General features: G+C 47.7%; 9 protein-coding genes across 9 annotated transcripts; 4 read left to right on the top strand and 5 right to left on the bottom strand.

Annotated features, from left to right (window-relative positions):
* Nucleotides 1–130: 130 nt before the first annotated feature.
* N7500_004334 (transcription factor domain-containing protein) lies at nucleotides 131–2033 on the top strand (the record flags this gene model as incomplete). Its single annotated transcript, XM_056675480.1, has 3 exons — nucleotides 131–202; nucleotides 252–1808; nucleotides 1872–2033. The coding sequence occupies 3 exons, from the start codon at nucleotides 131–133 to the stop codon at nucleotides 2031–2033; spliced, it is 1791 nt and encodes a 596-aa protein (XP_056536005.1).
* A 519-nt stretch (nucleotides 2034–2552) lies between these two features.
* Nucleotides 2553–4534, top strand: N7500_004333 (endo-beta-1,2-glucanase; the record flags this gene model as incomplete). Its single annotated transcript, XM_056675479.1, has 8 exons — nucleotides 2553–2852; nucleotides 2907–3157; nucleotides 3216–3339; nucleotides 3399–3666; nucleotides 3720–3789; nucleotides 3851–4122; nucleotides 4189–4361; nucleotides 4424–4534. The coding sequence occupies 8 exons, from the start codon at nucleotides 2553–2555 to the stop codon at nucleotides 4532–4534; spliced, it is 1569 nt and encodes a 522-aa protein (XP_056536004.1).
* A 450-nt stretch (nucleotides 4535–4984) lies between these two features.
* Nucleotides 4985–7831, bottom strand: N7500_004332 (CheY-like superfamily; the record flags this gene model as incomplete). The annotated part of the gene is made up of 1 exon (XM_056675478.1): nucleotides 4985–7831. One exon carries the CDS (start codon nucleotides 7829–7831, stop codon nucleotides 4985–4987), a length of 2847 nt encoding a protein of 948 aa, XP_056536003.1.
* A 1724-nt stretch (nucleotides 7832–9555) lies between these two features.
* Nucleotides 9556–11018, top strand: N7500_004331 (epoxide hydrolase; the record flags this gene model as incomplete). Its single annotated transcript, XM_056675477.1, has 4 exons — nucleotides 9556–9877; nucleotides 9947–10074; nucleotides 10127–10203; nucleotides 10244–11018. The coding sequence occupies 4 exons, from the start codon at nucleotides 9556–9558 to the stop codon at nucleotides 11016–11018; spliced, it is 1302 nt and encodes a 433-aa protein (XP_056536002.1).
* A 1756-nt stretch (nucleotides 11019–12774) lies between these two features.
* pup3 (proteasome core particle subunit beta 3) lies at nucleotides 12775–13595 on the bottom strand (the record flags this gene model as incomplete). Its single annotated transcript, XM_056675476.1, has 4 exons — nucleotides 12775–12918; nucleotides 12985–13439; nucleotides 13497–13515; nucleotides 13593–13595. 4 exons carry the CDS (start codon nucleotides 13593–13595, stop codon nucleotides 12775–12777), a joined length of 621 nt encoding a protein of 206 aa, XP_056536001.1.
* A 330-nt stretch (nucleotides 13596–13925) lies between these two features.
* Nucleotides 13926–15493, top strand: N7500_004329 (putative UBX domain protein; the record flags this gene model as incomplete). The annotated part of the gene is made up of 2 exons (XM_056675475.1): nucleotides 13926–14062; nucleotides 14122–15493. The coding sequence occupies 2 exons, from the start codon at nucleotides 13926–13928 to the stop codon at nucleotides 15491–15493; spliced, it is 1509 nt and encodes a 502-aa protein (XP_056536000.1).
* A 297-nt stretch (nucleotides 15494–15790) lies between these two features.
* Nucleotides 15791–20965, bottom strand: N7500_004328 (N-acetyltransferase B complex non-catalytic subunit; the record flags this gene model as incomplete). The annotated part of the gene is made up of 12 exons (XM_056675474.1): nucleotides 15791–16094; nucleotides 16392–16577; nucleotides 16973–17149; nucleotides 17420–18151; nucleotides 18203–18315; nucleotides 18375–19143; nucleotides 19196–19472; nucleotides 19536–19879; nucleotides 19960–20136; nucleotides 20219–20494; nucleotides 20592–20818; nucleotides 20869–20965. The coding sequence occupies 12 exons, from the start codon at nucleotides 20963–20965 to the stop codon at nucleotides 16011–16013; spliced, it is 3459 nt and encodes a 1152-aa protein (XP_056535999.1). The 3' UTR covers nucleotides 15791–16010.
* A 1046-nt stretch (nucleotides 20966–22011) lies between these two features.
* Nucleotides 22012–22451, bottom strand: N7500_004327 (uncharacterized protein; the record flags this gene model as incomplete). The annotated part of the gene is made up of 2 exons (XM_056675473.1): nucleotides 22012–22147; nucleotides 22381–22451. The coding sequence occupies 2 exons, from the start codon at nucleotides 22449–22451 to the stop codon at nucleotides 22012–22014; spliced, it is 207 nt and encodes a 68-aa protein (XP_056535998.1).
* A 1727-nt stretch (nucleotides 22452–24178) lies between these two features.
* On the bottom strand, nucleotides 24179–25933 carry N7500_004326 (uncharacterized protein; the record flags this gene model as incomplete). Its single annotated transcript, XM_056675472.1, has 3 exons — nucleotides 24179–25330; nucleotides 25395–25696; nucleotides 25762–25933. The coding sequence occupies 3 exons, from the start codon at nucleotides 25931–25933 to the stop codon at nucleotides 24179–24181; spliced, it is 1626 nt and encodes a 541-aa protein (XP_056535997.1).
* Nucleotides 25934–26042: the final 109 nt, after the last annotated feature.

Genomic DNA, 26042 nt, shown 5'->3' with positions numbered 1-26042 from the left:
AAGCTTCGGGGATACTCCAAGCCAAGAAATCCGGAGAAATGTGCGAAGTATTTGACCGAGGCACATTACCCCGGCCATTCCATTATTTTCCAACTACCCTAACTTCCGAAATGTTTTCCCGAGAGATGTAATGGCCAGCCCTTCATCTCGTTCGCGCTCATCAGCTAGAGCATGCGATCGGTGCCGTCGGAGAAAAGCAAAGGTATGAGGCCAAAATCCATTTTACTAGGTCTAAACTAAATTGTCCATAGTGCGACTGCTTGGGTGAATCATCAATATGCAGCAACTGCCGTTTGGCTCGAACGCAGTGCACATTTGACGTGCCGATCGCCAGACGTGGGCCCAAATCCAAGCGACAAAAATCACACGATGTGGTGTATCCAAATGTCCCGAATAGTCCCCTGGCATCAACCTTGCAACTATCGGAACATGGCTCTGTAACTCAAAATCTCAGTTCGACCGCACCACTTGCAGTCCCACTAGATGCATGGAATGCCGATCTCTCGGTACTTGATCCTGCTCTATCCCCTGAGACTGTGCATACAGTGCAATCATCTATTTCCGATGTCGCTTCGACAAGAATCACATCAGCGTTACAGCGATGGCATGCTTTGGAGCGGGTGATTTCCATGCAGAAGTCCTCAGGGCATCTAGAGCGTACTATCAATCATTGCTTTGATCTATTCTTTGAATATCTATATCCCTTGACTCCACTTGTTCATGAACCCAGTCTTCGAGATGGGCTGGGATTCTTCGTGACCCAAGGGAGGAATTCGAGAGCAGACGGCCTCATATATGGAGTGGATAGTCTCAAATATCCAGAGCTGTGGCCCGATCTTTCTTTCACTTTGATCACTGCTGTCTGCGCAGAAGCGGCCTTTCTCCTTCCGAAAGACATCTTCCCCGAGGGAGAAGGAATCGCAGACATCTTTCTACAGGCCTCAAGAAATTGCCTGGCTTCATATCTAGAAGCTGATCTTGAATACCCAAATGCCAACTCGGTCGCCATTCGGTATTTTCACTCCAACTGTATGCATGCCGCCGGCAAGCCGCGACTGTCATGGCACATATTTGGGGAAGCTACCCGATTGGCTCAAGTTATGCAAATGCACGAAGAAGATTCCCTGCAGGGGCTCACTTCCCTGGAAGTGGAGTTCCGCCGACGGGCATTCTGGATTGCCTACATCGGCGATAAATCGGCAGCCATTCTGAACAATCGTCCAATCACTATTCACAAATATTCATTCAATTCTGGCATCACCATTGGTTATCCAACAGGGATTGAAGATGAGACAATTCTGACACCAGGTAGTGCTGTCCCAGACGCCGAGAGTACGCAAAAGAGTTTCATTGCAGGATTCAATGCAAACATTCGGCTCTGGCAAAGTGCATCTGATCTGCTTTTAGAGATGCGGCTGCTGGAATGTCACCGAAATGGGAGTCTACTTCCTCGTCAACCTCCCACACCGGAGGAAAGTCACAGGCTTGACCATCTTTACGTGCTGTTCGCAACATCCCTTGACGACTTGCCCTCCTTCTTACAATATGACCAGCTCATGTCAAACTCCAATAAAGACAATCAAAACCTGTCTAGACTCACGAGACTGCATATCATTCAAGCTGCCAATGGTTACGTCTCTTTGCACTGTCTCAAGATGGTAATTACACAGAAATTTGAGGAGTTCAATTACTATCCTCCTACACCAAATGAAATGCTGCTACTGCGGAAGACTGACATTGCACGCGATCTTCTGCGAGTCATTCGCGATGCTCCTTTCTGGGCGTTGCAGATTAATGGCGAGCCATGTGTAAGTCACTTTTGTACTTCAGCTATCTTGTTGTCAAATGAGCAAATTCTGATGATCATCTAGGTAGAAAAGATCAGACTCATAGGAGCGTGTCTGCTGGAGATTATTGACCAGCATGAAGCATCTCCTCTATCAGCTCGAGCGCGTAACGATCTGTCAGTGCTTCTTGATATACTAACGCGCTTAGACTCGAAAGCATCAGACACTTTGCGCCGTTTGTTATAAATCAAGCTTCATGGTGCTATGTGTCAAGCAGGTCTAGGTGAAAGTGAATAAAATAGGATGGTACGATGACAGAATGAATCTATAGAAACATTCTTTGTAAATTGCCTGTCTCAATCAAGTAAACGATCAATGTCTGGGGAGCATTCTCAAATTCCCCGATCTATAATTCTCCGATTCTCCGTTTTCTTCGGATAATTGACTCCCTCATCAGGATCCCCGTTGAAGATCTCATCCCATTGCAGAAATTGATTTGCATCGTCATAGATTAAACAAGCAACAGTCTCTGTGTGGTGTGTACCTTCAGCCCATTATCAGACTTCACCGGCAATTTCCAGGGGGAAGCTGTTCGGAATGTGGGGACCCCAGAGACTTCCGGTGTGATATAATTCGCGGACTTGGAAGACGGAGCAAATGTACAATTTGCGCCTCCGAACAGAGGCGCATGGTATATATACAATCAAACTCTCCGTTTTGCTATCTAGCCACGTTATTCAATTCTTAACTTTGAGCAACCAAGATATGCGTCTCCACGAGAGACTTGGCCATGTCTTGACATGGACAACATTAGTCAAGGCCCTACCATCGATATCCGGACATCCTAATGAGCCCTCATGTCGTTTTGCGCATCACTATTCTCAAAAGCAGGTCCTTCAAAATCCTACTGCCTTCATTAATGACATGCTGTATTGGGAGGGCAAATTTCATCAAAACAATGTCTCATACAACAGCAACAACGGTATCTCCTACGATGGCACTAATATCGATTGGGTGACTGGAGAGGCAACAGTCAAGCACACGTTCAGTGCCGCTAGCAAAGAGGTTCGTCCTCATTTTTCTTCATTATTTCGAAATCCTCAGCTCATGTGCCAATAGTCCCTTCAAATCATGCTGTATACCCACGCCGTTGCAGGCTCTCCAGAGGCTGCTCGGTTCCTCTCGCCTGAGAACACAGCGGAAGCCCCTGAGATCGCTGCTTCTATCATGCAGAAAAAGTTGCAGACTTATCTCAAATTCAACGAGACTTACCCAGGCTTCGGGGGTTTTTTACCATGGATCTCAGCGGATAGTCAAGATATCACTCCAAGATCGGATTGGGTCAACCGCGTGCCTTCTCTTGATAACGGGTATGTGGATTCCTGATCCTCCTTCTTCTTTCGGGCCTAACGAGAAATATCTGTCCAGTGAACTTGTCTGGGCGGTATATGGTTTCATCCAGGCCCTTGAGAACACAGGTAACAGGAACTATCGGGAACTCGCGCAGAAATGGCAGACTTGGATGGATTACACTAAGACTACTGCTGCTAAGGTACATCTTTCACGATTTTCCGTTCAATTCTGACCATTTCGCTGATATGCTGTAATCAGATCTTTTACAAAGGCAGTGGCAAGGTTTGTGCCGTCATTGCCATTAAAGACCAGTTCCTCCCCGTCAATCATCCAGACCAGTCATATCCATGTGAGGGTAAGAATCTACTGGACGACCCTTTCGAAGGCGAGATATTCACTTTTTGGCTACAATTCTTCGGCGGTCTATCAAAAGCCGACAAACAGGCTCTATGGGAGATTAAAAAACCCCAGTTGGTGAGCGTGGACTACGAAATGGGCGATTATGGGCCTATTACTGTCCAAAAGGGTTCGTAGATGCCAAAGGACGCATGAGAAGACGGTGACTAAATTCCAATGCAGGATTTTGGTTCTCCAGCCATGAAACCTGGAAAGCAATGCAGATGCCTTACTATGACATTGACATTGTTCGGTGAGACGTCAAGCTTAAGGCAGAGAGATATGATGCCATATACTGAAAGTTTGACATTTAGTCGCGTATTTAAGAATGCCGAGCGAGTTCGGACTTGCAACTCAGTTGCCACAAAGTTGCCTGGGATGTTCGCCTCGATTAACAACATCACCGATCCCTCCACCGGAGATGTTACAGGCTATATATCGAACGCCGGTATCCCCTCGGTCTCGAATCAAACTGTCCAGGAACTAGACGTCATTACGCCGTATAGTGTATTCCCGACAATCTTGTTCGACAAGTCTGTCGGACTTGCCTGGTGGAGAAATATGGTTGCTGGCAAGAAAATGCAGAGTCAGTGACACCTTCCAGATCTCGATGTCATTTAGTTGGTATGACGCTAATTGAGAAACTGTCCAGATATCTATGGCAGCACTGAATCCACTCGTGTAGATGGAACAGGAGTTTCTGCACTTCTTACTTGGGACAGCAAGATTACCACGGTAGTTGCAATTATGGGCGGAGTGGCCGATTTTGTCCGTCAGAAGATGAAGGCAGATAACGTTTATGATGGATTTGTGGACATCATTGAGGTTTGTTCTCTCGGCCCCAGATGAGCATACGTAAGGAGAAATTGCTGATTGCTTCTACATAGACTGAATACTCTAGGGTTTTCACGCATCTTAAAGGAGAAGATGTCAATCTCTGCCTCCCACGGGAGACTGTTCCTGATGTAGGATTGGTCGATTTCACTCTTTGCGAATAGGGCAGCCTAAGTTGATATGGGGCGATGGTGAGTAGAGTTTCATATAGAGAAGTATGACTTAGCATCATTAAGAATGCTGGATGTAAGTGCTGGTGTACACGTTTATTTATTAGGCTGCTCAGAGTGAAAGCATAATAGCAAGGTTTCAAGTCTCGACATTTCGTTATGAAATCTTCATTGAATGGCGATATGTAGTTCATCAATCATTGTGTCCGAAATGGGGATAATCAACATAAAGGGGATCAAAAATGACAATTATGGTATATTGCAGTTAAAGATAGATCGGCCGCCGAATCAGTGCATATCCAAACCAGAGAGGTTCCCGGGCTAAGGAAGAAGAAAATTGAGGGTTTTGTACATAAAGAGAAAATTCGCATCCAATGGGTATATAATGGTCTTGGCGAGAAACTCCAAGAAAGCAATATCATGTTCAGATGATGGGTCGAGTGGTCACCCTGGGGTTCGAAGAACAGGATAAACAGTACCACCGCAGAATTCGAGAATCAACCGTTCAAGGTCGGAGAGTTTGTAAGGTTTCGTCATGTAGCCTTTGATTCCTACTTTGGAGGCGCGATTCAATGCCTCGTCGCTCACGTCGGCACTCACAGCAAGAACTGTGGGAGGCGGCGACATACCAAAAGTGCTGGGAATTGGATCCATTTCCATGGAGTCAGGGCTGTTCGGGTTCGGTGGCTCAAAAGCAGCATGTTGGTCCCGATGGTTGTCCACCATCTGGAGAATTCGTGCAGTAGCTTCATATCCGTCCATTTCAGGCATCCAAAGATCCATCAAGACGACATCGATCGGTTTTATCTTTGTAGCCAGGTGTGACTCATGGATGACGTCTTGCATCGCATGTACTGGATCGAGACCATTGTCAAGGGAGGGCTTTGACGCGGATAAAATGCCTTGAACGATCTCGACGGCTTCTTTTCCATCGGCCGCTTCGAGTACATCACGGTAGCCAAGCTTGCGTAGCATATTCACGAGTACGCGCCGGTTGATTCGGTTGTCTTCGGCAACGAGAATGCGTAGCGGGTATTTTTCCCCAAGCTTCTTGTCATATGCATCGCCAGAAATATGTGTTTGATTCAGACGAGTCGGTCGCAGGGGTGTTGGGCTCTGAGACGTGTTTTCATCGGACGTGCTCGGGGTCGGCTGTTGTAGCTGACAGTTTTGGGGGAGGATGAACGGGGAGTTGAAGCAAGAAGAGGGATCAGACAGAAAGCTGCTAACACTGTCCTGTCGTGTTTGCTCGGTAGTAGATGGCGTCAAAACACTCTCACCAGGAGTTGCAGGGCGGGGTTCAGCTTCACGTTGGTTTACGGGGATTCGAATTCGAAATTCAGTACCCCGGTCAGGACCAGAAGTCGACGAACGCACACAGGTTAAATCACCGCCCATTTTCCGTGAAAGGCCCTTGGCGACAAGGAGACCGAGACCAAGGCCATCTTTACTTCGTGTGGTCGATGCATCCTGACGAGCAAATGGCTTGAACAGATTTGGTAGGAATGCAGCGGGGATTCCCGGGCCGGTATCACGGACAAGAATAAGAACATCATTCTTTTTAGGGTCAATAGTAGCGTAAACAGTGATAGTGCCGTTGTTGGTAAATTTGATCGCGTTGAGAAAGACGCATGAGATCAGTTTGGCCAGATCACGGTCATCGGCAAGAAGGGTATCCGGTAGTGAAGGGTCTACAGACCAGTCCACAACCTTGGTGAACAATTCTCCATTGGAAGACCTCGACCGGATCTCAATCCTTTCGCCAGATTCCGTTGCATTGCTAACGGCAGAATCCGGTCGACCGCCAACGTGAAGGGACTCATTAATCACTAGGCGGAGAAGATCTCGCAGTTTGGTAAAACGCAAAGCAGAACCTTTCATGTTCACATTGATGCCTTCAAGAAGTAAGTGAGGTGCAGATCGTCGAACTGCGAGAGACGGCGGGGGATCGACCATTTTAGCCATTACAGCTTCGAACTGGCGAGCCGGGAAAGCATGCACTATCTGATCGCTTTCGTGAACAGCATTCTTGACTTCCTCGCTGCGAGGCGAGAGTTCTTGACGCGACGAGGCCGCACGAAGTCTTTGTTTCCGTACTGGTCGGGTATTTATCTCCGGTGGTAGGCTGCGCCGCCGTTTGTACGCATTTACAGCGATATTCTTTCCTTCGATAAAGATGCTCGGGCGATCTTCGGGTATAGTAGTAGGTGGGATTGCGAGACCACCTAATATCTCGGGCTCCTCGCGGAGTGGTGTTTTTGGGATTTGCATGTTAAGCTCGTATGCATGAACGACATTATCAGCCGCTTCGACAGCACGTCTCGCGCTATCCTGAACCATTTCAATCCCCTCCTTGAGAGACTGAAAAACCCCACCCGATTTGACCGGAGTTTTACTCTCCATGGCCTCGCGCACTGTAGCATGCATGACATCAAGCATGCCCACCACACCCTGCATCGGGGTCCTCAGCTCATGGGATAAGCTTCGGGCGTAGGGTTTGAGCGGGTGCGCGTTGAAATGGGAGGCTTCATGAAAGGCAGCAGTCTGGGGGTTGTGAGAATCTGAAATATCTGGCGTCGGAGAATCTAACACTTCATCTAGAATTTGTTCCGCTGGGTCTAGTCGTTGCACAATCAGATCTTCGAGCGAGTGGAGAATCATTTCCAGAAAAGACCAAGACAAGTTTCTATGCCGAAGACCATCTTTCGACCACATCAACCCAAGGTGCGCCAGGCACTTTCCAGCCGAAAAGAGGGGAATGGCCAAATAACCATCGGCGGTGAACGGTAAATGATCATCACCGAACGATACAAGTGAGCTGAGATTCTCGGGGATCAAACAAGGCCGTTCATGGTCCATATGCAATAAGGGGTTCCCGCCTGCGAAAAACCTGTTTCGTTGCAATCCAACGGTCTCGTAGCCATCGTTGTAGTAGAAAGCCGCACCAAAAAGCGACGGGCGCCGCCCGCCTAGTTCTGGCATGGGCTCCCTCCCGTGCACCCTCCGCGCAACAAACCCATACTGAGCTTTGGTTATAGATGTCATGTCCTCCATCAGCCGTTTCCAGAACAGCTCGGTATCGGATGTCCGCAACCCCTGTTTGAGTGTAACCAAATGTTCAATGGCAGTGGTCTGAGCACCATCATTCCATGTTCCCAAGTCGCGTTGCACATCTCCGTCATCAACAACGTTGAGTCCGTCACTGGTGATGCATTCGGATTTGCAGGAGGGAAATGTCATGGTGGGACAAGCATGGACATGAGAGACATCGGGCTCGGGCGTGTCGGGCATAGTCCATGTGGCAAGGTGAGATCTGTTCGAGGATTTCGGACTCTCTTGTTTATTCGAGAGTAACGATCATAGCATTCAATCGTATAAATATCGGTGGATGGACCGAGATTTCGACATCCACCAGAATATGAAATATTGGAGAGAGAAGAGGGGAGAGGGGATTTTCCGGTTAGTTCGATGGGGGCCGGGCGGTCTAGACGTGACGCTGAAACAGGAGAATATTCAACTTATTCGGATATAGAGAAGAGTTGGATGTTTGAGATTTCTCTCTAGTCCTCTTTGATCATTCTTCTCTTTCTGTCTTGTTTTTCAATTTTTCGATTTTTGTTTATTTCTCCCCCGAATCCTGCAGAGCACGGAGGTGCACGGAGGTTGCGCAGGATCAGCGGGATCTAGACCCATCAGGTACCGGGTACCTGGCCTTTACGGCGAGCTACCATAAAAATCCCCCGTATTAGATACGAAAGTACGGAGTACGGAGTACACATTCACAGATCAGATCTATATTTACTCTCTACCTTTGTAGGCCTCCTTAGTATTCATTTGATGGTCTTTGCGGTGGCCTCTAAGGAGTCTTTGGAGGAGTCATTGACGCGACATACTCCGTACACATAGCCACGTTGACTTTTTTGGTCCATTAAGATCCAGCACATAAAGCAAAGCGATTTCGTCAAGGCTGCTGGTTGGTAACCACTTCAGATTGGATTGGGACTGAGTAACGGTTCTCATTGAAGTCATCCAAGTCGGCGTTTTCAGCACCAAGCTATCGCTCGAATATTTAATGGATGGCAGGGACAAACGTTCACAAATCCGGGGTACTTGCAGCTGCGATGCATCCAAGTACTGCATTTCCTCTGCAAAAACTGAAACTTATCAGTCAGATATAATTTGCTGCAGCAGCAATAGTGAAGTCTTGCAAGATTTTATCCCCTCGAATATGACCGAGTAGCTAATGGCGTAAATTTGGCTTCCGGGTAGAAATTTCCTGTAGAAGCCCGCCTCAGTGGGATTTATTTCTAGGGAAAGCAAATCTGATTGTGCCAAAAACATGTTGATAACGTCTCTAAAAGGACTTGCACGTGAGAGTGAAGCAAGCTTGGGGCCTATAGAGGTGAGGGTGAAGCCAACGTGGGACTCTGTAGGGAGCAGTTGAACAATCCGGTCTATTAGTTCTGCAGGCAGGTCTGAAAGACTCTAGCTCTATTTTTAAATGTAGCTTTGGGTACAGAGTAGAGACCCCTCAAAATATGATTGAGAAATCTGAGCATGTTGTGAAAATGTCTTTTATTTCAAAATGCGCAGAATCATAGGTGGAATGATGATCATTACATTGAATCAAGACATATCACTCTACGGAGAACAATATATGGAATCAAAGGCCATGAACTATGCAGATTAATAGGTGTCCTTGCACGTTTATATTTGGTGAATATGCACGGTCAAAATAAATGACCTATCTCATCTTTTATATGTGAGTGATGTATTGCACACAATTTGACTGTGAAACCGAGGTAATCCAATGGCCCGAGCGCGACTAAAGAGCAACTCTCCATACTTGTACAAACGCACATCCCCTACAACTCGTGCCAGAAACGATTCTGTGCAATAACCCGCATAAGCATGTTAAGCTGATTATACGCTACCGTAGAACAGTATATCATATCTAGCAACCAACTTTGGCGTTCCATTCTCATCAAACTACAATCCTGACATGATCTAAGGCCATGACACCAGTCACCCCATACAACATCGCCGTTCCGGACGAGAAACTCCAGGAGCTCCGCCACAAGCTGGAGTACACTATCTTCCCTGATGAGCTCGAGGCTTCGGGGTGGGATATGGGGGTTCCTCTTTATGAGATCAAGAGACTTATTACCGTGTGGCGCGAACAGTTTGACTGGCGCGCACAGGAACGGAAGCTGAACGAGCAACTCAAGCAAGTCAATGTTCGAATTGGAGTGGAGGGGTTCGAAGAACTGAATATACATGCTGTGCATCATCGGAGCGGGAATTCAAAAGCAATTCCCTTGCTTTTTATCCATGGGTGTATTTAGCCCCTCATCCTTCTACATCACTCTCTTCATCGCATCTGCTAATCAATCGCTCCTATACCAGGGCCTGGCAGCTTCCTCGAAGCCACCAAGCTGATCCCACTACTCACTGAGAAGAACGGGAATGGTCCAGTATTCGATGTTGTGGCACCTTCGTTGCCAAATTTTGGATTCTCACAGGGCATCAAGAAGGTTTGTTGTTACGTATCAGCACTCTCAAGCGCATCCTAACAACCAGACTCAGAGAGGATTCGGGCTGGCACAGTATGCCGAAGCTCTACACAAAGTGATGATCGCTCTAGGCTACGAGCAATACGGCAAGTACTATCTGTCACCGCCGAAAGAAGCCTACTAATTCCAGGACAGTGATCCAAGGGGGTGACTGGGGAAGCATGATCGCCCGTACCATGTCTCAGTACTACCCCGAACACACACAAGCCATCCACCTAAACTTCATTCCCGTCACACCACCCTACCCATGGCGAAGTCCCTACCAGTTCCTCAAATCTCTGTTATCCGTGCCATTCTCTGCGAAAGATCGTGGCTACATCGCCCGGACATTGCAATATCTCACCCGCGACAATGCATACATGAAACAGCAAGAAAGTCGACCCCGGACTCTAGGCTACGGGCTACATGATAGTCCCGTGGGATTACTATCTTGGATCTATGACAAAATGCATAGTTGGACTGACAAGTACCCATGGACAGACGAGGAGATCTTGACCTGGGTGAGTGTATACTATTTCTCCACCGCTGGGCCAATGGCGTCAACGAGGATCTACCACGAGGCTTCAGCGCCGAAGCGTGGTGGAAGTGCCACGATTTCGGAAGATGAACCCCGGGAGGAGCTACTGGAAAAAGCAGATCTGAATTACATGTCGCTTGAACAAGTTCTCGGGGCTCGGGCACCGCAGAATGTGCGCTTTGCAGTAGCACAGTTTCGGGAGGAGATTTTTGTGTGGCCCATGGCGTGGTATCGATCCATTGGGAATATTGTGCAGGAAACGGAGTATGAGTGTGGTGGCCATTTTGCTGCCTGGGAAGTGCCCGAGTTGCTAGCGTCTGATATCAAAAGGTTCCTTGGAAGCAATGGACCAGCCTACGGAGTGATAGCCGACAGAGATGGGTATTGACAGTCTTACTGGGTTAACTCTTCATCGAGGCTCTTGGAGATGGCCCGGTGCCTGGTTGCAAGTGATTCATACCGATTTTTTTTTATTTTTTTTTTTGGAAACCCCATGTTTGCGTCAAGTAGGTAAACAATGAGGATATAGTAGAATCCAGTATCTAGTATGTCATATGCACATCCATGGAGTCCCGCCCCTTATTAGGCAGAATGAGGCCCTTGAACTCCATGGGTTCAATAATGTCGAGACCTTATTTCGGCACCGAAGCTTCGAATTATTACCATCCCCATCACTGCTATCAGTTCGTCTCCCTGCTTGGTCCTTTGGCTTCGTCTGGATCTGTAAGAGCTGAATATTCCCAGAATCCAGTCGCTCCTTGATATTTGCTGGCTAGCCATATCACGACTGTTGGGAAGATATGCCGTCTGCGACTCTCAATCCGAATGCGCTAGAGATCCCCAATACGAATACCTACACTAGCCGGTCTTCCGGTCGAGCTATTATTATCAACCACCAATTCCCTCCCTCCGGATGCTTGGATTTGCATATCACTCTGTAGTCGCCGGCTCTACGCAATTTTTCACCGTCGATATAATTCCACCTGACCGTCAGCAGTACGAGCGACCAAGTATGCCACGCGGGGCGTGACCCTCACACATAATATTGCCTGGCAGTATCTCGGTAATCCGAAGGTTCAGTACCTGATTTTGCTGTTCTATGTTTGAACAAGTGTAGACGGTCGCTTCTGCGGTCCTGTAATACCTTCCTACAGGGCTTTTTAGTGGTCTTTTTAGCAGTCTTTTCAATAGCTTTCTCGGTGGTTTTCCCGGTTTTCCTAGATATCTATTAAGATAGTTTTCCCCTTTCCGGTCTATCTTGGTCCAAATGCTAGTGTGGACAGTCCACAGGTTTCTTTTGAGATAGCGTCGCCTCAATCGTTGGGGGCATTACTATCAAGAAACCTTTCTTATGTCAAGTACCAGCGATACCAGAAGGTTATGCGCTTGCTTCCTCAAGATAATCCTTATCGTGAGGGCCTCTGGTACATACCAAGTCTACCGAATGGATATACTCTTGAGGAGATTGGGTTCATGTAGCGGATAGAGTCTGCTTCTTTGCTCTTGCCTATTTCGACCTTACGGCCCCCTTCCAAGACCATCAGAAACATTGGCATTATCGGGATAGAGACAATAGAACATGTTAACTATCCTAGGTGCGTGGGAGGTTAAATCGTATCTTGCAAAGGTATGGTTGGTCGATATATTTGGGTCTCCATTACTGTGCACCTGAATTAGCCTCGGTTTATATAAACGCTAAGACTAGGGCAGCGTTAGCCGGGCTTCAGTTGAATGATTGTCGACACGGCCGGAGGGCACTGGAATTGATACATGTGATACTCATACGGGCGACTATTGGGACCACCGATGCATAACCCTCAGTTAAACCACCGGACTAGGATAGCTGGTAGTTCCCGAAAACGAAAAGTTATCCGTTTTCCTAGTTAGTGCGTTGAATTGATGGAAATTGGAACACTGCCGTGACGTGACAACGAGAGCCTTTTATTATCATGAGTAGGAGTAAGAGAAACATGGAGTCAAAGAACAGAATCGCCTTCGGCTCAGGTATCGACCGCTCTCACGTTGCTGTTGTGCTATCCCGTCATTGAATGACCGTACACGGCATATATCATCCAGTGAAGACCGTAGACGCCAGGATTTGCCCTCAACCCAACGGAAAGCCCAAAACAACCACTTCCCCAAATCTAGTCCTGTCGTCCCTTCAATAACCGCTGGGTAACCTTGTCCTTCTCTATAATGTAAACCTGGGCACCCCAGCCGGAGAGGGCATCTCGGTCCACAGCGCTAAGCAGCGCTTGTGAGATAGTCTCGAAGAGGTCCTCGGGGGCCTGTTATGATAAAGTGTGTTAGAAATTGCTTGTAGAAGATCACATGAGAGCACCAATGATACATACCAGATCAGGCTCCCACAGACCCTCGCAAGTACCGAAGAGCTGGTCGCTTGCTGTTCCGCTGACAATGAAGTCCTTGGCGAAATCGATACAGCCAATGCTATCAAAGCCACAGATGAAGGGCTTCCCTGTTGTTGGGTTGATACCAGCCAGCACAGGACTGACGAAGTAGGGACCGAAGCGCTTCTCATACAGCGATGAGCTCACTAGGTTGGCGAGGGTCTGCGGTGCGATGTCGCGCTCCTCACGCAGCCGGTACATGTTGACCTTGTAACGGAAGAGATCGGAGACGGTGTTGACATCAGTGGCGAGGCCAGTCAGGCCGAGGTAGGTGGATGGAGCGTAGTTGAAGATCTTGGGGAAGTTGTTGGAGATGGTCAGGGACTGCATGCCCAGGCGAAGGTCACAGGCGATGGCGACGCAGTCCTTGCCCACCATGGCGACACAGGCACCGCCATCTGCAGAATGATTAGTATTATGGTTGGTTATTCACTAGGGACAAGGTTCCAGCATACTGATGTCGAAGGGGTTGGACTGTGATGGGAGAAGTCGGTCAGCTTAGAAGTTCAGAGATTCGTGGACGATAGAGACAAAGGGCGCATTTTTCTCACCATTATTGCAGTCTTTCAAGGCAATTCAATATAACAGAGATATTCCAGAGCTAAAGCACAAGAAAAAAAGAAGAGAAAATGTGGTTGAGAAGGGGGCGGGTTGGGAGAGGTGATGGAGGTGAGTTGATGACGGGGAAGCTCTGAGGTACGCGAGAGAGCTCAGATGACGCCCGCACCGCTGCCTGTTTCGTATGCTTCGACTGCTTTCTGCGCCCTCTTCCTCCCCGCATTCAGGTTTCTCGCTTCTACGCTTTGATTCATTCATTTCCAATATCTTTATTGAGATATTGGATCCTCGAGATTTATTGTCAGAGCAAGTGTTCTCTATACACAATGAGTGCCCACGTTGTGGTGATCGACGCGACAGCCAGGCGGGCAACAATCAAGACTACTCCCACCAAACATTTGACCGATATCCTACAGGAGGCATGCTCGAAGCTTGGTTATAATGCTAGTCAGTACTCATTAAAGTGAGTCGGCGTTCTTCTTTCCGATGACAGCGTGGAATCTGATCTTTTATACGCAACAGACACAATCGCAAGCAGTTAGACCTTTCTCTTTCATATCGTCTGTCCGGCCTCATCTCCGGTGCAAAACTTGAACTTGTTCAAATATCTCGCTCCCCGTCAGTCGTAACTGTCGGCCTGCAACTTCCAGAATCAGAGGCTCGTGGTGCCCCGAATGGCCGCATACTGGATAAGTTCCCTAGCAATACCACACTATGGATGGTACTACGGAAGTTCGAGGCGGGAGTTGCAGGGACTGGCCCGGTACGAAATCTCACTTCACGTGCAGTGCCCTTTGCCGAGGGGGAAAATGGTGCCGGACGACTGTACTATGAGATCCCCGTCCTCCAGATTTTGGAACGTGAAGTATCAAGTTTCACGGATTTACAAAAGACCCTAGCCCAGCTGGGTTTCAATAGTGGCAATGTTCTTATTCGACTGAGTTTCCGACGGACTGATGAGCCTATCGAAGAGGCCATGGTCAAGATTGGCGAGTTCTTCAAGTCCTCAGAGGATGAGGCTCCTTCGGCACAGGATAAGGATGCAGCGCCCACAGCAACTCCCGCTGACAGCGCAAACAATGCGCCTACCCAAGAGATTCTCAGCTCATTGCAGCCCGAGCCCTCTAGCGCCACCGTCGCATCAGAGGAAGTTGCCGCTCCGCTACCCATATCCGGGCCGGCTACTTCCACAGCGGAGTCTGGCCGAACAATTGCTGTCTTCTCCCCTCCCTCGGAAAACACTCCTTCGTCAGCGAAATTAGACTACAACGAGAGCGATTACATACCCTCTATCGAGCACGCAAAGCTGCACCAGCGGTTACTCAACGAGTCCTCTCGCCCAAAGCGTTTGCCAACGGATGCCGAGATCGCTGCCAAGGAAGAGGCAGAAGCTGCAAGGCGAGCAGCCATCCGCGAAGTCGATGTGAAAATCCGTTTCCCAGATCAAAGCCAAGTGGTCGCTAAGTTTGGGACCTCGGACACAGCACTGTCGTTGTATGAGTTCGCGCGTGGATGTCTTGCTCCATCGTTCGCCAGTGAGAACTTCAATCTCACTGCCCACGGTGTATCCAAATCCAAGAATACAAGCGCCATACCTCCATCAGATAAGAAGCGTTTGATTAAAGACTTGGGGTTGTCTGGCCGTGTGCTGGTCAACTTCTCTTGGGCTGAACACTCTCCCTCGTTTGTTCATGAACGCCGAACGGAGATCCTACGCCCAGAGCTTCGGAGCCAGGCTCAACAACTTAAGGTGGAGCAACCACCGGAGCTCAAAGAAGATGTGCCTGCTCCACCACAGCCGGCCCCGAATAGCAGTCAAGGCGGTGATAAACCCAGCGGAGCACGGAAGGGTGGCGGTATGCCTAAGTGGCTGAAGCTACCAGGTAAGAAATGAAATTGGGATAATGGAATGGATTGGGTTATGATGAGCGATATGTGCTGCTCTTGAACTAGCTATATAGCGTATCTCTTACACATCAACATCATCAATGTGCGGATAGACTTGAATGATCTACATGCCCTTCCAAACGTCATATACGCAGATAGCCTCAGTGACAATGTAGCAACCCAAGCTTAACACCAAATGAATGATGCGTCTACAGTCATTGAGATGCTGCCGAGACTGTGCATGTGAAGTTAAACCTCACTCAGCACTTGGACAACCATACGCTTTTCCATCTACGTTGTAAACCTCCATTTAAAAAGTGGCTCCATTGCAAATATCACACGTGAAATGGTTGAATAAATGTTTTCATTATGGTTTCACTCCATACGATAGAGAAGGAATCCCATATTTGCCTTCCCCTTCATGCACGCCCAATGGCCACGAAACCCCCTTTCCGATCCGAGAATCACGCTTTTTTTGCGTCGAGTCGTTAAAACGAAAGAAAAACAGGAACGGGTCGGAAAATTTAGTGAGCAGCGGTACGGCGAGACTCAGCAATGACCTTCTGCATGGACTCAACCTTGGCCTTGCCGCGGCCGAAAGTACCGAGCTAGAGATGATGTTAGCACAAGTGTTGTGGCGGAATAGATCCACTGGGCGGGCTTTGTCCTCGTGGACATTGTTTGATTTTGGTCATAGATCTCGGTCGTTGGTGAACAGAACGGTAATTGCATATGCTTATCTAGGCAGAGGTTGAAATTCATATTCCTCTGCGAGATTGATATGCACGGCCCGTGCAGTACCACTCTGATACAGCAAGACCTCGACCAAACTGACTCGAATCTAACATAATCCAAAGGCAGAGCCGACCAGACGAAAGCAAGAAGGGGACTGAGAGTAAACGTACGCGCTTCTTAGCGAGCTTGCGGGCACGCTTATCCTGGGCGTTGCGCAGCAACTCAATGATGCGGCGCTCGTAGGGAGCGAGACCAACGACCTCCTGGGCGATTTCGCGGACGAAGGCAGTGCGACGGGAAGACTTGCCCTTGGTGCGCGAGATGCGGGTCTTGGGGGTGTTAAGGGCGGTGGTTTTCTATATCAGGACCCAGTCAGTATGTCTGTTTCGCCAAGTCACATGTAGCAGCCGCAGGTCCATGTATTCTCTTCTTTCGCGTTTCGTTTCGGTCTGTTGGGATGGTTCATGGCGTGGTCGGCTCAAGGTTGCGTTGAAGGCGAGTGTTGGCTTCGGTGCCAATGTCGAATCCAAAAGTGTTCCCGTGACATCGAAATTTTTCCCAGCGACTCTCTGATATTTTCCAATGCGTGTTTCAATCGCAGTCCTCCTTGCCGTGGTAATTCCCAGTGTTTCCGCAAAAGACCTCGACCGAATGGGTCTTAGATGGACCAACAGACCGAACGAAAAGAAGAGACCATGGGAGACCTTCAAACGACCGAAAAACATGGTGCAAAAAGACAGTAAGAACGTACCCGGCCCGCGTTAATGCCGACCACAATTCCGGAGCGTTCGGCCATCTCGACGGTTGTTGACTGAAGGGGTTGGCGGAGGTTGTCGAAGAGGAGGTGAGGGAGCCGTGTGAAAATCGCCTGGTCTTTTGCCTTGGAACCGCAAAATGGGGTCTTGGCGTTGGTGCGGTAGGCGAGTGACTAGGGCTAGGGCTGGATATATCGGGACTAGCGTTCATTCCCTCACACCTCAGGCACCTAGCCCAGTTTGTCTTGGCATACGCACGTGATTGTGTTTGCCCTCTTTTTATAGATCGACCTCTGCTACCCGGACTGCAGATTTGTCTACATTAACCCTGCCACGGATTTCATTTGGATCTGGTTCAATGTACTCTAACTATGCTTTTCATAGACACATGATTCATTCTTTACATTCCTTGAAATTCAGCATCAAAGCCTGGCAGTCAGCACACCATCAAGTGCCTCCTCCCAGCTTTCCCTCAGCTCTCCGCAGAACAATTCGAGCGCGGATTCGTCCATCACCTTTTCCATCACATCTTGAAGAGGTTTCTCATACTCATCAGTCGTATCACCGCATTTTACCATGTCGATGAGTGTGCTAAGAGTGGCTGATTCGGCAAGACTCTTTTTCAAACTTCGGGTGTTCGAGCGGACATCCTCGAAAACTTCACGAACAAGAGTGTCCAGTCGCTTCATTTGCTCGGCGGGGAGTTTGGCGGTTTTCACAGCCTTTCGAGAATCCAAGTCGAGGATATTCCATAGAGCCTTGAGGGTCTCGATGAGGGTCCAGATGGCATGGAAATATTCCCATGTCGGTGCGCCTGGGGTACCTGGGGTGAATTGGATGGTAGTTCTCATGATAAGAGAGGACTTATTAGGGTCTTCCAGGGCTAGATCCTCTCTCTTAGCCTTCAACCAATCCTCCACCGCACTAAGAGCAGTCTCAATTTTGGTGGGAGTATGGGCCTTGGACCCCGCCATAAACAGAGCCACTTTCAACAACTCAACGTGAATCTTGGTTGTATCCCGCTCAGCACCAGTATGATCATCATCATTCTGGGAGAGCGACAATTCGTCGAGATTAGGCAGCTCTAGCTCCAAGACGACTGGCTTCTGGCTGCCAATGCTCTCAAGAACACTGAAAAGTCGATCAGTGAGCCGGGCGGATGCCAGCCAGTTTTCCTATATTGATGTTAGTCGGTGCCACAATGTCACCCAAGGAAACAAACTTACCCCAGGAATTGGGCCTGCGCGCAATCGGTGCTCAAATGGAGATTGGTCACAGCGTTCCAGGTTCATAAAACCATCATACTTCCGCTGGTCTTGAACCCGTGATGTATCTTGGGCTATATGATAGTTAGTATTCAGTTATTTCAGGAACGCAGAGAGATTGGGGACTGCTGACCGATGTCTTCATGAAGGGGCAAGTGGTTTCCTTTACGGAATCTTTGCATCCGACGTAAGTCCAGGGCCCACATCCTCCGACAGATACTATCCCTGATACGCTTTTGAAGTTCAATTGTATCGTCTAGATTGACATAAACTCCATCATCAAGTCCTTTTACCAAAGAATTCTTGATGGTGAAGTTTGCAGCACGATAAAAGTCGAGGGCAGCGATGAATGCAACTTGCGGGTCAAAGTCCTTGTACTCTCCACCCTCGATGGGAGGTGCAGAATGAGGGTGGATGGTGGCAAAGCGGGTGAAAAGGTTATGAGCAACGCTTTCGTATTGCATCTGCTTAACAGATAGCTTACCAAACCACCTCAAAGCAATAGAGCCAGCACCGAGAAGAAGGTAAATGCGAATCACCATAAGGATCGCCTCGTAGTTGTGAGGTGAATCGATAAGAAGGTGTTCCAGAATCCCGGCGGCGCGGATCAGGGCAGTGTTGCTGACTTTCTCAGATATCTGGCCAGCTGGGCTAGGCTGAAGAAGGGCCATTGCGGCAATGATGCAGAAGTCGTCTGTGGGCCGACTTTCCATTGCGGAAGCAGTGTCTGGTTGGCTTCCTTTCTTTGAACCCTGGGTCTTCGCCAAAAGAGTGAATGCATCGTAAAAGTAAAGGCAGTTACGGACAAGGGTCTCAATAGTAGATTTCGATGCGTTGTTGCTGCCTGAAATCCGGTCGCAGTACTGCATCTTGTACGCATTGATCAATGGAATGGCATCATTCTTGGAGTTTTATTAGCTTGTATTGACTGACTTTGGCAGAATTTGCACTCACGGGTTTTCCCTCGACACTGTCCATACAATACTGAGATACTCGGTGAATCAAAGTATCATCGCGCGTCTCCAAGACTCCTCGTAAGTCTTTGAAAGCATAGAGTTTGTGCTTGTGTTGGTCGAAGTATCTTTGGCACGCAGCAACCAGATCATCCTCTGTCCGCTCACCCCGTTTGAATCCGGTGAGGGCTATGTCCATTAAAGCGATGTGCGCATTGCGAGACTTTGGGCTGAATTCGATGAATTTCTCGATATGCTGCTGGGTGTCGGAGAGCAACCTGTGTGTGACGCAGGTTAGTTGAAAGTTCAGAGTTGTGAAAGTGAGGTTTCGAAATCCATACCCCGACTCTTGGTCAAGATGACGCGCGGCTGCGATGAGCAAGTTCCAGTATTTCCAATCATCGCGCTCATGCAGAGTGTTGCGCTCTCCTTCGTCTTCTGACACGGCAAGCAGGCTTTTGGCATACGAGTACCCTTCTTCCCAGAGTCCAGCAGCCCCCAAACTCATGACTTTGGCTAACATGAAGGTCCTATCGTTATTAACAATCCGAGAGCTGAGACCGGCATTCTCGCTATTAAGAACCTGTACAATCTCTGTCCAACGATTCTGCGATTCCAGAATTCGAACGACTAATAGGAGTTCCTCGGCGGTCTGTATGGCTCTCGTAGGGCTTAGCAATTCGGTCTGTAGCACACCAATCAACCATGTCCAGTCAGTCATTTATGTCCAAATATTATGTCCAGTCTTTTGGGGAAGGCACATACCGGTTCAGAAGGAATATCGGCCACTGCTTTTTGGGCAAAGCGATAGGCAAGTGTCCCGAACAACTTGCGGTCCATTTCCGAGCTAGCTGCGTCGTCTGAAACGAGATAACAGAGGAAAATAGCCCAAAAATAGTACTTTCGCTCTCGAGGAAAGTTCTTTTGAAGACTCATGGCAGCCTGTGATTAAAGCACAGTCACTCATTAGCAACTTAAGACCTTGATACGATGCCGGTGTCACATAGGCTTCTTCCTGACTCACTTTCTGCGCTGACTTCCAGTCAGCAGCCTCATATCCAAATTTGAACCACCTCATCTGAAGGGCATGATCTTGTGGCTTTGCCTTGGCAGCTCGCTCCCATATGGAGCTCCGAAGCTCGGTATGATCATCCATGTTCCGCAGCGTACGGTGGAGTATGTCGAGAGAGTCCAGATCCGAGATCGGTGGATCGGCGTTGCATAGGGCGAGGGTCTCTGCAATGCCTTTCTTTTTGTGGGTTTCGTCGGCGTGATTGAAGAGGACATTCGCTTTCCAGGCCTATTTGTTCGCGATCTCACGTATTAGTTGGTCCAATACAGCTGGCAGCGTCGCAACGGTAGCAACTTCAAAACAAACAGTAATAGAGATCACTCACCTTCAAAAAGTGCGTATTCTCGCCTTTCTTCATGCGCTTCTCGATTAGTTGCAAGGCCTGCTTCATGTTCTGCGAGTCAATGGCATCTTGGATTTGGTTGTTGCGACGCAGAAATACCGCATCATTGCTAGAGCTCATGGTGGAGGCGTCGTTCACTTCGAGGGAGAAACACTTCAATGGGCGTCTTTCGCGGAGTTGTCTGGTCGCTGTGCCTAGCACAGCATGGGCTAAAAGGGTCAATGATGTGAGTTGGAGTTGAATGATCGACTCCGGTCACTTTTTTGTTTGGCGGGGGAGGAGACCATATGGAAGGCGGTCAGCTGGTCCCCGCACCATTCTGCCGGCAAGAAAAGAAACCAACATTCAAAGCACATTGTACGCCTTGTGTGCCTTGTATTCGCCATTGATGTGCATGCATTGTTCAGAGATAGGAATGGCGTGAATGACACTTTCTAAAAGAGTAACGAATTGCCTCAATTCATGCTTCATAGATTTATGTATACTACATAAGGTCCATATCCCTAGTCATACATAACAAAGTCCTCTATAAATCTCATTATTTTCCCCACCTTTTTCCACATCTATCCTAACATAACATACATCCGTGATATATTGTTAGTTTTTATTTCGTGATCTTTCATGTGAATTCACAAGGATTATGTTCGACTGAGCATGAAGATCTGAGGCACTACACCTGAACAAGAGAGGTAAGACTCTTCGACAATGTTAAAATACAGGCTTAAAATCATTCAAAATAGAGTCAGATACGCCAAAGAGAAGTCAAGTCGTAGAAGAATACACCCAAAAAGAGAAAGCCGATCTTCTCGCAAGTCAGCACCAGACTGTGTCATTTTTTGCCAGAGATGAAATCATTTACCAAGCCCAGCAAGGTCGCAATGGATGCCCGACAGCAGTTCGAATGCTTATCACATAATATTATCACATGAGAAAGGCTAGGAGCTTGACTTGATTAAACATGAAATGATTGGATTCATTAAAAAGCACCCCTTCTGCGTTCGCATGTAACAAGTGCTTTGGGAAGGTCAGGGAGCTCACAGCCAGAAAAGTTGTCGATCTCTTCAGTGAGGATGGATCGGAGTGATAGAGATGTCTCATTCGGGCCTGGGTGTCAAGGAAACTTTCTTCTGGGTGAGCTGTGCCTCGTTAGCGACCGAAAAAACTTCGACACGCATCGAATCACAGTGAATGGATGTCGCGGACAGGATACAAAAACTGCACAAGACAGAAGTTTGAGGGAATAAAGATGAAGCTATGGGTCCAACTTACCCAGTTCTTTTTGCAATCACGATAGGCTCTACACAAAGATATCAATCAGTAAGAAAGCTCAGGCATGTGATAATTATGACAGTGTTGTAGAATTCGGTCAAAAGCCAGCTAAATCGCATGGACGGGATACTGTTCAGATCACATAAGATATTTTGACATACTGAAAATAATCGTGGCACATTTCGCGGTCGGAGGCATTCCGTCTCATACACTTGAGACTCCGATCCGCAAAGTCCTGGCATGGGTCGTAGTACTCGCTAGCATTTTTACTAAAATCGCAAGTTAGTTATCAGGATGATTAAAAGTCGCATGCATCTTGTTCATCCCAATAAATACGCAGCCGTCGGGTTGGCCTTGTGCGTGGGTCTCAAGCCCCCATAGTCCAAGTCAACATGATATGATCCTGTGGACACGATCGCGGATGACGTCGGAAACACCATATCATATTTTAGGGGATGGACAACCCCAAAAAGAGGTGGGAAGGAGAAACATTGAAACATACTGTGTGAACTTCTTCTCCGCTTTCTCCCACGCCTTGTCGTGAGAGTCTCCTTGGGTTGACTCGGCCGCCATAGGTGCAGGGAGTTCCTATGTCTCCTGTATTTGCAGTAGATTGAGGCAACAATCAAATCAAATAGAATAGCGTTACGTGGAAATCAGATTGCAAGTCTGGAGGTTGATTGGAGCAGAAGTTAGCGTTGGACGCAGGAAGAATTGGAGATCCGCGGTCTTGGCGCGGAGATCTGCCAATTGTACCCCAACCAGAGTCCCGAGGTCTGCATAACACATTTTCATGTACTGCTTTTCCGTATGAATCTAGAAAAATACATCTCCTAGGTACATGTGTATAGCTTTTAGGTATGTCTGATTTACAGAATAGCTCAAATCGCTGGAACCCCGATTTCAGAGTGTAATTTTCCAGTCTATCTATATATATATATTGTTGAGCATTGCCCACATGTATAGAATAAATGTTGTGATGAAGAAGCTATCCACTCATTTTAAGCTTCTTTTCGTCTTTTCCGGCTGTCTACGTATAAATCCAAGAACGGCAATACATATTAAGATAAATTGATTCCAGAAGGATATCTAAGGAGGCTAAACAAGACATCAGACTATAGCCGACTACTCTTGGTTGCTCCGAGACAACCTTATCATTGCCATTAATACCAACACGTCGACTCGAACAATGAGTGCATGGTAGATGCTGCATGGCTCCGTAAAAAAATCTGCTAACTTAAGTAGCCAATATTAAAAGCCCAGACCGACCGAGAAGCATATAGCATACGAAGTACTGAAAATACCAGCCTTGTTATCATCAAATTTTCCACTTATCTAGTCTTCTCCAAACACCCGTGGACCCACTATCCAGCCTTGACTATGTACTCCATAGTACTATCGACTGTGTTTATGCAAGGATCACATAGTCACTAAAAGAGACATTGATGGGCCATTCATCACGGAGCGCAGCTGTGTCGAACTGATGTAACAATTCTACGATGCGGTAGTAACAAGGAGATTTGCTTAGTGATGGACCGTTCTGAATAACGGCACTTCGGTTGTTCTCGCGTCCATTTCCGACCTTTGAGAGATTCCAAGAATTGAAAAAATGTAGTGACCAAATTCAGGCGCCCTAATGATTCAGTACATCTTGATGCTTCAGGATCGGTTCCGTGACATCACCCAGTTCATGCGTCACCAGAAAAGAACAAGGCCTTCGATACAGCTAGCTGCAAGGTATTCATCTGCGAACAGATCGATTCTCTGGAGCGTATGGACTAAGAGATTATTGAAGATGTAAAGGTCCAGAAGGGAGTGTTTGGTGACAGCCGTCATCGCTCAAAGGAATTGGAATAGTAATGGCATACGAAAAGGCCCGCGCTGCTACAGAGTACATCTCAGCCAGTGAAACTACAAATAATTGGCCGTCGGTCATATTGCCACTGAAGAGTTTGTGACAAGACGATCATTGTGTGACAAAATTTTGATTATCTCGTTCTTGTCTATACCCTTATGGGGAACCTCGGGACTTGGCGCTTTTTTTTTTGCCATATGGGAATTGAAGTTGGATGCTTGTTCTCACTACTCCGTAAAATAGATAATGGGTAGCTATACGTACCAAATAAATGCTGGTTGTCCGATCAGTGAGATACTGCCGTACCACAGAGGTCATCCTCGGGTTGTGATATAAAGTGGAATGGGATATCGAAGCAGCTTCATGGTGTTCAATGTGGCTGGAATTGGATTACCATGTGTCTGTTCCAAAACAATAAGATATCACTCGAGACTCATATCCCACATCAGACTTCATTCGACGCTTCGCTCTTGCCAATTACAACACTCTTTTCGTAGGGCTTTAGATGGTGATCAAATCCTGCTTCCAAACCCTCGAGCATTATCGGGTCTGCATGATCCGGTTTGGAATTCTCAAAAAGAGCGGCGAGCTCAACTTCTGTTTTACCCTTCGTTTCTGGGAAGGTAAAGAATATAATTAAAGTCTTGGTAGAAAGCATTAGTGCCCAAGGTATGGGAACGACAGTAGAGATTGCACTCACACCGAGGATAAGCATGCCAAGGTAGAAAATATAGTAGTAAAATCCAATGCTATCCAATGCAATAGGATTGACATATTGATTGACAGTAAGTGCTGCCTGGGAGACAGCCACTTGAATACTCAAACCCTTGGCTCGAATTGAAAACGGCAGTAGTTCCGTTGGATAACAATAAAGAAGTGGATTGTTGGCCAAGTTAAAAGCTGCATCATAGAGGAAAAGGAATAAAACAACGGCGATCGAGGCTCCCTTGAATCCATGTTGGGCGTACATGGCCGATGATATGGTCAATGGGACGTTGACAAGGATCATCCCAATGAACGAGATCATCCAGAGAGTTCGTCTGCCGATTCGGTCCGCTAGTAAAGCACCTGCCAAGGAGAAGAGCAGGTTCCATATCTGCAAGCCACCGTTGATGCCGGTCTGCTGGGGTGTAGACGTAATACCAATGCTGGTCAAGATGGGGCTGAAGTAGTATGCGATTACACCCTGGCCGTTCCAGAGTGTCAAGAGGGCAACAGTACCCACCAGGGCAATTCGTTTCCTATTTGCTGGCGATCGGTAGAGAATGCTCCAGCTATTTTGTCCACTCTTTATGGCAGCTGCTTCAGCCCCCAATACGGTATGTATTTCTTCCATCTCATGGATCACAAGAGCCGAATGTAAGTTGCCGTTGCTGTGATATTTTGCAAGCAGTAGCCGGGCTTCTTCCACGCGGTTGTTTGAACAAAGCCATCGCGGACTCTCGGGTAGGCCGCAAATAACTGAAACCATGACGAAAAATGCGGGAACTCCCTGGATGAGCGATGGTATACGCCATGACCAGCTAGTAGACATGTATCCAGTACCGAACGTTGTCCACGCCGCGATGATGGAGCCTATATACCAAAGTACGTTGAACTAAAGATATCAAGTTAACATAGAACATGACAACGAGCTCGGGTCTATTCGAAGTGGACCTTACCAGGGAAGATATTGTGCCACGCATCGCCGGATGAGCCAGTTCGAAGAGCAGCGAGGGGCCAGCAACACATGTGAAGCTGATTCCAAAACCAATCAAGAAGCGGCCCCCAATGAACATTCCAGCATTTTGTGCAGCTGTTTGGATTATGGTTCCCACTAACGTCAAGCTTGATCCAACAAACATGCCTGCTCGTCGTCCGAAGTAGTCCGCCGTGGGTGAGGCAACAAGAGCACCAGCAAACCCCCCAACAAAGACAATAGCTGTGATGAGTCCGATTCTGGATGGGTCTGGATTCCCCATATCTGGTGAAAGCGGGACAGTCAGCCTTCCCTTTCGAAAATTGTACAGGATCCTACGATCTACAGACCTTTAACCCAGGGCTTCATAGATTGGAAACTTCCGACCACGCTTTCATCGTAGCCAGTGGTCATTTGTGATAGAAGAATTGTAGCCTGCCATGCTAGTAGCTTGCGAAGACCAAGATCTTTCCACCATTTTTCAAAGCGATGAGTTTCGACTTCTTGAACAGGAACACTCATTTTGTGACAAGGTTGAATTTCAAGATTAACATAGAACAGTGTATGACCTGGAAGAGTCAAGGCATCTGTCAAATTTATATCCTGTCATGACCAATACAGTATCTGAGAG

The sequence above is a fragment of the Penicillium coprophilum genome (assembly GCF_028826855.1).
Source record: "Penicillium coprophilum strain IBT 35676 chromosome Unknown utg000002l_segment0_segment1, whole genome shotgun sequence".
NCBI classification, from domain to species: domain Eukaryota; kingdom Fungi; phylum Ascomycota; class Eurotiomycetes; order Eurotiales; family Aspergillaceae; genus Penicillium; species Penicillium coprophilum.
The sequence above is the reverse complement of the archived record's forward strand: the minus strand, read 5'-3'. Positions and strand labels throughout refer to the sequence as shown.